The sequence below is a fragment of the Dermacentor andersoni genome, chromosome 8 (assembly GCF_023375885.2).
Source record: "Dermacentor andersoni chromosome 8, qqDerAnde1_hic_scaffold, whole genome shotgun sequence".
Taxonomy (NCBI): Eukaryota; Metazoa; Arthropoda; class Arachnida; order Ixodida; family Ixodidae; genus Dermacentor; species Dermacentor andersoni.
This window is the reverse complement of record NC_092821.1, coordinates 138,530,164-138,541,534: the sequence shown is the minus strand read 5'-3', so window position 1 is coordinate 138,541,534 and position 11,371 is coordinate 138,530,164. Positions and strand designations below refer to the sequence as shown.

Below are 11,371 nucleotides of genomic sequence, written 5' to 3'. Positions count from 1 at the left end.
TGAGGGTAGAGGGGGGGAGGGGACCTATACTGTGATGGGGCCCGGCGAGAGAGAGAGAGAGAAAAAAGGCAGAGTGCCACGCGAGTCGCGCAAAACGCGCAATCGTGGTGTTTCACCTTTAAAAAAAAAGAAAAGACGCGTGCACACGTCTCGTAACCGTGCGCGTCTTCACGTTTTCGCGCAGTGCCACACTAGCGCGCTCATATCCTATGCAAATCCGTTGGTGCAGCCTCCACGCGTTTAACGCCGGAAAAGCGTATCCCCCTCCTTCCCCCACCCAGCAATGAAGACCGCTATCCCGATCTTCGACAAATATCTATATACCCCGCTGGAAAGTGGAGACCGCTCGTAAACAAAAGTGGCCCGATGCCTTCCCTTCCCCTCGTCGCACTGGGGAAGAGGTGGTGCACGTCGCCAGGAAGATAATGGTACTTTCGGTGAAATGGTGCGAGCGTGGGGTAGCGCTGGGAGTGAAGAAGGAGGGGGTGTATGTGCGATCGTCGTTTCGAAGTGTCGAAGCCCCGTAGCTTTATACCCCCTCTTCGCCCCTCTCCCTACCCCTCCATCCCAGTACCTCACCGCAGTGTGCACCCCTTCTGCGTGGTGGCGAACAGCCCGGAGGTGGGGGAGGACATGTCATCGTTGCCTCGTCCGCCAAGACGACGCCGGTGTGCGTGCGTGTGGTGCCATCGGCGAAGTGGTGGCGGTGGGGGTGGTGTCATCGGTGCTTGCTCACGGCTCGCTCGCGCGAAGGTTCCCCCCCTCTCTCTCTTATCATCCATCCATCGCCCTCGAAGATGGAGACATTGCACGCCCATGGCGGCGCTTCGCGCGACGCCAGGCCTCCCCCTTGCGGGAGGTTACGGCGGTCGCGGGCGAATCCGCATCCTCCCGAGCCGCCGACAACGTCGCGGCGACAGGTATATAAGGGGAGACGCGACGGCCGAAAGTCATGGAACTTGCTCTCCTGGCATCTAGTCGGAAGAGAGAACCAGCATGAACGCTCTGGTAAGTTGTGCGTGGTCTCCAGCGCTCCGAGCCGAAGACAACGACGCCGACGCCACCACGGATACCCGCTCTTCGCCGACGCTCTCATAACCCACCGCGAACGCTCTGTAGCTGCCCCATCGGCTAGGGAAACTTCGTGCGCCACCGTGACTACGAAGCTCATCGGGCCTAGCGGCTTGTAAACGTAACGGGAATGAGCACTTCGAAGAGCAAAAGACGAAGCTGTGATGCGAGTTTCAGAGTAGTGTAATTTCGCTATAGCTAGCTAACTGGCTAGGGGTCAACGACTTGTTAGTAAGCAGTTATTTGACTGAGAAGACTACAATGAGGTCTCCAAGATATGAAGCCCAATGTCTATTATTACAGGGCACTCTGTGTGTGCTGGACACATTAACGAGTATTATTAGTTATGAAGTTCTTGACTTGTTACAGAACAGTACGCGCTGGCTATACGTTTATGTGTAAAGCGTAGAGTAAGGATAATTGGGCAACCATTCTAAAGGTGATGACTTCCTATTATAGAAATTTGATGAAGAGTATTGCATGTATTAACTGTGTTACAGCAAGAACATTATTCCCATTTCCTAAATCTTGCAACAGTTTCAGTATTCTAAACATCGAGTAATAGGTCCGCATAAAGCCACTAACATACTAGCTTCGTAACCAATTATGTCCCAAATTCTTATTTTAACTTTCAACAATACGGGATGGTAGAGTTGCCAACTATTCCTGTTGACGGGTCGACATAAGTTAATCGATGGTTGATCAATCGGAATGCAAAGCGAAACTGGTCAATCGCGTGCTAACGATGAGCTCTCCCTAGTTGAATATAGATTAAAGAAAATCTGATAAACATAGGCGCGAATATCGCAGGGTTCCTATATGCCGGTTCTAGTAGCAAGTAGCTTGCCTAATGCTTAAATTGTATGAAATCCGCTTTCCCGGTCTCAGTACTTGCTTCACGCTTTGCAACAAAACATAGCAGGATATAAAGAAGAAATTCATCAACGTTATATCCGAGATGTGTGATATTGGTCTCTATTTGCAGAAGGCTGTCGTGTTCCTCGGCCTCTTGGCCACCTCCTTCGCTGGCCAGGTCGGCTATGGCCACGGCTATGGCGGCCTCGGCTATGGAGGCCTCGGCTATGGCGGCCTCGGCTATGGCGGCCTCGGCTACGGCTACGGTGGCCTCTCCTACGGCACTGGCGTCGGCCACGTGCTCGGTGGAGGTCTCGCCCTCGGCCACGCCGTCCACCACGCCCCGGCTGTGGCCACTTACTCCGCTCCAGCCGTAACCGCCGTCCACCATGCTCCGGCAGTCTCCTACGCTGCCCGCCCCGCCGTTGCCGTCGCCCGTTACGCCGCCGCTCCGGCTGTCAGCTACGCCGCCGCTCCGGCTGTCAGCTACGCCGCCGCCCCGGCTGTCAGCTACGCCTCGTACGCCGCTCCCGCCGTAACCGCCGTCCACCATGCTCCGGCAGTGTCCTACGCTGCCGCCCCTGTGGCCGTTGCCCGCCCCGCCGTTTCAGTCGCCCGCTACGCCGCCGCCCCGGCTGTCAGCTACGCCTCGTACGCCGCTCCCGCCGTAGCCGCCGTCCACCACGCTCCGGCCGTCTCCTACGCCGCTCCCGCTGTTGCCGTGGCCCGCCCCGCCGTTACCGTCGCTCGCCAATCCTACACCGTCGCTTCTGCCCCGGCTGTTAGCTACGCCTCGTACGCTGCTCCCGCTGTAACCGCCGTCCACCACGCTCCGGCCGTCTCCTACGCCGCCGCCGCCCCTGTGGCCGTTGCACGCCCCGCTGTCAGCTACGCCTCCTACGCCGCTCCCGCGTATGCCGTCGCTCGTCCCGCTGTGGCTGCCGTCCACGCTGCCCCAGCCGTGACCGCCGTCCACCACGCTCCGGCCGTCTCCTACGCCACCGCTCCCGCCGCTGTCGGCTACGGCAGCACCTTCGGCCACGTCCTCGGCGGTGGTCTCGCCCTCGGCCACGCTGTCGCTGCCCCGGCTGCCGTCTCCACCACCGTTCACCACGCCACTCCGGCTTTTGCCACCGCCCCAGTTGCCACCTATGGTGTTGGCTACGGCCACGGTCTGGGCTACGGTCTCGGATACCACGGCCTCGGCTATGGTCTCAGCCCCGGCTACGCCCTTGGTGGCTACAACTACGGCCTCGGCGGCTACAGCTACGCCCTCCACAAGAAGAAGTAAACGCTGAGAGCAAGGAGATAGACGTAAGTGGGCGCCTTCCGGGCGCACGTCGTTCGCCTCTGACGCCCCATGGGCATGGGTGTTGTGCTAACGTTATCACTATCTTATGCTTCCAGGACACCGCTAGGAAGGATCGCGTCAGGACCGGCTGGCAAGACCTGCACTTCAGACTATTTATGCTGGTTCTCCGTGTTCCGATAATAAAAGGTTGTCAGAATGAAAACAATATGGGCTGTTTTTTAGTTGGTTTTGTCGACTCCTACGGCGTACTGTCGTGAGACACCCGTCCACTTGACAGATGGAGCATGTCTTGGTGGTTTCGGCATTGTTTTACAAATCAGAAACAACCACGCTATTGATTTGCCATAGTACTGCTAAAATCGACGAAACTAGCCACAGCGAACCATCTGGCGAATGGGGCTATATTTTATATCAACGGACAGTGCCCGCTCATGAACATGCCAGCTTCGAATTGAGGCCCGTTGCGTGGCTTTCCTCGTTCCTTCGACATTGCACCCTTGCTACACCCTATGAGGCCTCCCTCGCCAAAAAGACGCCCTCTCGTACCGTTAGCGCACTACCTCAACCTTTTCTCGGCATGTCTATGCAAGAGCCTAAAGCGTCATTGCACTCCCCATTTACGTGGACGGTATACGCAATGTCCAGCATCTTCCATTACAGTGTCTGATATTGTAGGAATAGCCGTAGGAATAGCTATTCCTACACCACGTGCACGTGCACGTGGTGGCACAGATGCTGACGATCTTCTGAGATGGCATTGGCCTCTATCCTTCACTCACAGAAGTAAATAAACGAACAGGTCAGTGCCAGGTTCTGGCGCAGGAAACTCCGCAGACGTAAGAATAAGCACCGCCTCCATAACCCCACAAGCGTCTCTCTATTCATCATCAACAAGTTCAAATATGAACTGAAGAACATGTCTGGGCTGTGGCAGCTTTTAAGACCCGCTTTCATTTAGACCTAAGATCTTACATGTCAGAATATCCAACGTCCATTGACCAAAGTGATCAATACGATTGGCACACAGGTATTGGTAGGATTAAATCTTCTCTTAACCTCCCCCTCCCCCTTCCTTGTCAACTCGCCGCACGATTGCACAGCCTGTGCATTTGTCACAAACTCTACTACTATTTACCCCAGCTGCGTAACACGCTTCTCCTCCCTCATCGCTGCACTTCCCGTCGACCATTCATCAGCTCAAGTGTACAGCGTCTTCATTGAACTACCACCGCATTTCGTAAATCTATCTTGCCCATCACAATAGATTGCTGAAACGAGCTGCCACAATCAATAGTTAATGGACCCAATGGCCCAAAATTTAAGCAGTTACTGATAGCCCATTTTCAAACCTGACCACCTTGCTTACACCTGTGCCACGCGTTACCTTGTTTATTTTTTGCCTTTAACGTCCATACCACTTTTGTTATAATTATTAATGCGTATTTTTGTTTTTGCCCCTCCCCCTTATGTAATACCCCAAAAGGGGCCTTTAACTGTTCATAAATGATGGCGAGGATGATGATGTACTGCTTCTAAACCTGCAGCTGGTGTACGTCATCTACTTTCGACATGCCTTGAGACCAACGCTGCCCGTGGAAACGTACTGACGACTGGCACGTGAATGATAGTGCCTGACGACTGTGAAGGATGGATAAGGGACAACTCATTTCATCGGTTGCTCTTGCAGGGCCTGCATGACCACATGGCATCTATGCATCTATTGAATTTCCATGTCCCGTGGCACTTATTCGAAAGAAAGGGTCACCTTGGATTACATGGAAGCGTGGTCGTGAACGCCACCCCCAGAAATCAATCAATCAATCAATCAATCAATCAATCAATCAATCAATCAATCAATCAATCAATCAATCAATCAATCAATCAATCAATCAATCAATCAATCAATCAATCAATCAATCAATCAATTACATTTTATTTCAGTACCAGGGACATTAGGTTGGTACAGGCAAAAAACATCTCAGGCTTGACAGTGTGTGCATCCTCCAACATTGGCAAGCCGGGCAAGATTTATACAAAGCATGAGCAAAATAAACTGAACAGCCTACACATCTTGAGTTAAATTATGCGGCCTAGTAATAATCAAAGCACTGGTAAACTGATTGGCCTTGCCGCAAGTGGTGACGAACGCTGTCAACGATTTCCTTTCAATCCGGGTCAAATTCGTTAGACTGGCGCGAGTAAATCAATGGGTTGCCGGGTGTGATCAAGCGCCGAACGTTTGGCACAAATGTACAATGGTCTGAGGATAACAAATGAGCGATGGAGTCTATTTGGTAAGCAGATGAGATTACGGACTCCGAATGATCCTGACGGTGACCGCACGAGAGGCCTATTGGGGATATAGATACCGTGAAGAGGTCCAAACTATCTTCCTTTCAATCCAAGTCATACTAGGGCAAGGACGCAAGATTAAATTTAAGAGCCACTTCAATAACAACCATGCATTTGCAGTTGGTCCGCGAAATCAGAGGCCGTGCATAAGGGATTATAGGGACCCGATGTCGACGGCATCGGTAATGTCTCGACCGCGTTCGCTGCCAGAAGCCATTTGCGAGCGTTGCATGACGCTAGCATGTTTTAACATATAAGTGCCGAATTTAATTTTGTGAAACTTCTCAAACAACCACTTGCTACTCGGCAATCTCTGTTTTTCAATGGTGTGGTATTTTTTAATATATGCATCTCATTTAACTCTATCTCCCTCGACATCGGATGAGCTTTACTCGTAACTTTTTCATCCACGACAATGACCTTACGCCACTGTTTAGCTGAAAATCTGAACCAGGTGCTTTCGGTGTCTATATTGAGGGGCAGCGTGATGGAGAAGGGACAGTGATGGAGAAGAGAAGAATTGAAGCGGATAACCCTTGAAAAGCACTAAACACTCTAACCGAGAGCTGACACCGAGTACGTGTAAATATTTGGATGCACTTGAAAGTCTAAAAGAAGGAGCTTGGTAGCATATACCACCAATGTGCTTCCAAGCGGAGGCTGAAATAATCATCATCGGCATCATCATTATCATCACCATCATCAATATCGCCATCGCCGTCGTTTGGACTAATGGATACCTTCAAGTCGAGATGTGTTACTGGATTGCAATAATAAGCATCAAAAACGACGAGCTTCCTGAACACGTTACTACAGGGAACTGGCGTTGCGATCTTGTAGCTTTCCTGGGAGTTATGGTTATAGTACATGGACAGTTATCATGCTTGTGGCTTCAAACGTTCCTGTGACGTTACTTATCATACAGTCGACTCCCGTTTTTCCTACCTTGGTTATGCCGACGTTTCGCTTAATTTGAATGCCCTAGAAATCCCCGCATCAGTCTATACAATGTTATGGAAGAAAAGCTCGTTTAGTTTAAACGAGAAAGCGTGGCGCTTTTGTTGATTAGACCCAACCGGTGCCCCCTTCCATGGGCGCAGCGTTTACTCGAGCTATATTCGATACAAGTTACTCAATAGAATAGTTTCAGCAGACGGTGCTAGTTTTTCCCTAGGCGTGAACTGCCTTATTTAAATTTATATTCAGCTTTTGGCGGCCGACACTCCTTCCTCCCGTGAAGCAAACTGTTCCCGCTCGTTTCGGGGCCTGTCATGCTGAGACAGTGTTCAAACATGGTGGCCGAGTGGGCGTTGTAGGAGCAAGAGATGAAAAGAAATTACAGGCTATTAAAAATTGCAGCGTTCATTTTTTTTGCCATCGTTTGTTAATTCGACCTTTCGGAACATTTTATCCAAACCTTGCGGTCCCGCAATGGATCGTAATATTGGGTATATTGAAGCTCAAGACCACGCAAGAAACCGTACTTTAGCTGTTTTAATTTTCTCGGATTTAGCTAAACACGGCAAGGCAATATAGTTTCCGCGCACATGTTTAATATGATTTCGAATCGCATTTAAAACGCAATACGTAACGCAATACGTAACGCAATACGTAGGTATGTGATCGATTTGCAATGTGTCAAAACCATATTGAAGCAAGAACGACTATTTCTAGACAAACCCATGTCCTACCCATCATTTGGCATGCTTGCTGAACCACCGTGATTGCACCTCCTATAGACACTGGTGGCAGGGTTCCCTCAGTAATTCTTGCATGGAAACGTGTGTCGGAGATGACCTTGAAGCCTGCAACACACTGATCTTCGCATACTGGGACGAACGGACAGACTACACGCTGCCATCTACACTAAAAAATAGGAAACTAGCGCTTTGTATCGCACCTCGAGAAACAAATCACGTACAAGAGTCACATATCATTGGGCCCTATGAACGAGCCAATCTACGCTGACATGCTAAAGCAGGGCGGCAAGAAAAATATGCAAAACAGGATGTCAGGGGAGCATCTAACAACCAAAATACATGCGACGAGAACCCGGGAAAGCCCTGAACTGGCTCTCGCGGTCACCTTAAATCACACGGGAAGTGAATAGCTACTCGCATTTTGTTCCCACGGAAATGCGGTTTCAAGACCAGCACCACAGCAGCGTGTAAAAGAATCTGCTTTTTCATATGAACTGCATGTCGTCGACGCTCCAAAGTTGACCTTGAGTTCGCACGCCCACGCCAGGTTACGAACGAATTCTAAGCACGTTGGGATCAGTTTTGCTCTACTGCGGTAGTTTATCGAGAAGGCCGAATTGGAAAAGTGCATCCGTACTAATCGTTTAGGTCTACCATTCTTTGTTTTTCATGCAAAAGGTCAGCCTTGGGACGATAGTAGTGGTTTGTTATTGATATATATATATATATATATATATATATATATAAAGGGCTCCGCAAGAATGAGCAAAGAAGAGCGGCACCTGTTACAGGAATGCGGTGTACTTAAACAGCTTGCTATTCGGCCAGTCGGTACATGGCATCTGTTCCGTCTCTTGCACTACTTCCATTCTCAATACATATGGTGACTCAGCAGCGCAGTTTTTTTTATCATAAAACTAACGAAACTCTTCAGAAACTACCTTTAGTACAAGAATAATACATCCTTCGTGCATGAGCACGCATCGATTATTCTGAACACTCTTCTGAATTCGAAGGCCCACGGTATAAAGAAATGATAAGCATGCTTAAATTCGCGTTGATGCGGCAGTACTAGAGCGCTGCATGGATGACATCAAAAAGTGAAAATGTTCGACGAAGCTCAAGGAGAAGAGACGATGCGCTTTCGTACTGTACTCCGGAACGAGAAAATGCGCGTCGGCGTACGGGTATGTTAATCTGGCACCATCGACGACTCCAGGAAGAGCGCTTGCATCAGGGCACAGGCAGCCCTCTTTGTTCTTTTCCCTCCATTGTTAATCCTAATTAATTTCAACTTCGAGCAACGTTCACACGCAGGGAGCCATCTGTGTTCCGTGCGCAGTCCGACCGAAGCATTGGCTGCAGTTCATTCACTGCTTCAGCGACCCTGGAGTCTCGTGGAGCGGCGGGGTCCCGACCTCTCATAAATATAGCTGCACGCCAGAGCTGGAACGGCGTAGGAGATGTGTATTAGCATATTATGCCTCGTACGTTGGTTTGCTTTTGAGTCGGACTGTTTTTCACCGGATTGCTACTGTTACCAATGTAGCCAAAGCAAGCGGGAAAACTTTGCAACATAGTGGAGACTGTGAGATTCTTTTTTTCCTTCTCTTTCAACCCGCTTTCCCACTTTCACAGTGCAGGGTAGCCTACCGGGCTCAGCCTGGTTAACCTTCCTACCTTTCCCTTATGACTCTGTCTCTCCCTCTTGCAACGTATCCTGCAACATATTGCATATACGTAGGCCTTTGCAACTGCTGATGAACATCAATTTGAGTATTATAAATTATTTCTACCATCGCCTCGGCCTAGTGAGCTCTCTCAAACACGACCTTTCATGCTCGGATGGAAAAACGCGATGCGGCGCTACCTATCTGAGCGCGACCCGTGAGGCTAAATATAGTTCAGATTGGTCCATACGTATAGCGCGACTGCGGCGCAATCTGGGCACACGATACGCGGGGGGGGGGGGGGGGGGATCGAGTAACGGCTTCTTTCATCTACGCAATGGTAAAAAAAATTATTTTGCTTTACGTGCCAAAGCCACATGACTGTGATGCACGCCACGCTGTATCTGGGGGATTCGAGTTGGGATTTGAAGGCGCGCACTACACAACGATACCACATTATCGTGCGTGGATATTATGGTTCCTAATGTGTGAGCGATAATAATGTAACATGCTTCTGTTAAGTCTGTTACAGCCGACAGTTTTCAGCGTCTGTGTTTAGAGACGTGTTACGCAAAGAGAGAGAGAGAGAGAGAGGGAAAGAGACGACTCGCAGTTTTGCCTCAACGGCGAAGCATTGACAGCGATCGCAAAGTACTAAATTATTACAGGAAGTAAGTCTCGTTGGTTTATGGGCACTATCAATTGCAGCAAACATTCGCTATCTAAACGCGGCTAGTGCCACTCGCCGAAAGGCACGTCACAAGAGTTCACTCAACGGCCGCGAGCACCCGGCGCCACAACGCGGGCGGGACGAGGAACGCCGGCCGTGCCAGGGAGCACGCGTGCTTGTCCCGAAGCGAGCGTTCCGCGCTGCCGCTCCCTTCACCACTTCAACTGAGCCGTGCTTTCAAAACTGAGCGTATCACTCGAAATCCCACTCAGGGCGCCATTCTGGGCGCGCCAAAGGACAGCCGCCGTCCAGTCACTAGCGTTTTCGGCCTTCCTTTGCGTCTCCTGGCACCAGCAGCCGATAACGTGCCCTCGTCACAGCGGCGCAACTGTCCGCGCATGCACCTTCACAACCGGCACAGTACGGTGGAAATGACGGCGACGACGGTGCCTAGAGTGTGCACATAATTGCTATTGCTAAAAACCCGGTAGATCCCACGCCTTGTGGGAATCAATGTTACGCGGAGCAGTGCGCAGGGAGCCCACCAAATTAACGAAACGACCATGAGAGCACCAATATGTGGGCGGCTGTTTCATAACCTACATGACAAGCATGTCGTGACATTCATGTCATGACCTATTATTTATGTTCGTCATACACTCTTGTTATACTATGCCAATTATGGTAGATACCAAAGGTAAAGGGAATGGTCATGAGAGCACCAAGACGTAGACGGCTAGACAGATAGATACTGTCAAAGTGGCAAATGTTCGCCAAGAAATGCTTCCTATGTAAAACTGCGCAAGTTTTATGCCAGATGCTTAGTCAGGCTCTGATGAGTGGGTCTTGTAAAATCCAGCGGGAAGGATCCGCCCGGTCTTCTGGCGGTTTTTTAGAGCAGCGACATTGCCTTATTTGAATTCGACATCCCCAGAGGGTGCGGTCCGGCCGATTGGAATCAGAGTGTTTCTTGGGGAACATGTTGAGCAGTCGTCAAATGGTTGTAAAGGGGCTCGTTTGTAATCTTTTTAGCTTGATCTCGTAGAGAAGAGTGGATCTTGTTTGTCGAGTGTTATGCTTTGGCCCTTCCTTAATGATAGATTGTGGTGTTCTCATGCGCTGCATTTTGGCTCTACAATTGGGTTCGTAGGCGTTGCACTGAACGATCGTTGCGGCCTCCTTGGAGCTGTAATATCTGCGTAGTTCCTAGCTGTGGTTCTGAAAGGCCCTTGCTGGACTATCTCGCTGCCCCCGGCACTAGTCAAGCTACTTAAGCGTTTGTTGTTAGTCTTTCTACAATAAAAACTGATTCCCGTCCGTAGACAAGCCTTATCTCCATGGAGTGGAGCACAGTGTCGGCCCTCGCCTGATGAAGTAACGGCGCTTCAAGAATGCTTCTTTGGCGATTCTTACAACAAGGGCTTGTTTGAGAAGTGCTCCTCCCGTAGAGTGCATTGGTGTGGCAACTGTGAGCGCCTGGCTACGAACTTTTCGCTCAGGGCTCGCGGTGCAACGCCATTGAAGCGAATTGAACACTTCAGTCAAGGGCTGGCACTGCGATCTTCTGCCATGCATACTTGCGAACACGTATAGTAATGGAGCGCCATATCTTGGCCCTATTTTACAGCGAAATTTGTATATGACTAACCTTCCGTAGTTTTTTCGGCGTCCGGCAACAGAAACAATCACAATGTGGGCCGATCCTGCTGATAGTGCAGAAGGGCTCCAAGCTCAAAGGCAC

General features: G+C 50.3%; 1 protein-coding gene across 1 annotated transcript; it reads left to right on the top strand.

Moving 5' to 3' along the window:
• Positions 1-950: 950 nt before the first annotated feature.
• LOC126525964 (uncharacterized) lies at positions 951-3,443 on the top strand. The gene is made up of 3 exons (XM_055067665.2): positions 951-1,008; positions 2,057-3,240; positions 3,334-3,443. Exons 1-2 carry the CDS (start codon positions 997-999, stop codon positions 3,215-3,217), a joined length of 1,173 nt encoding a protein of 390 aa, XP_054923640.2. The 5' UTR covers positions 951-996; the 3' UTR covers positions 3,218-3,240; positions 3,334-3,443.
• Positions 3,444-11,371: the final 7,928 nt, after the last annotated feature.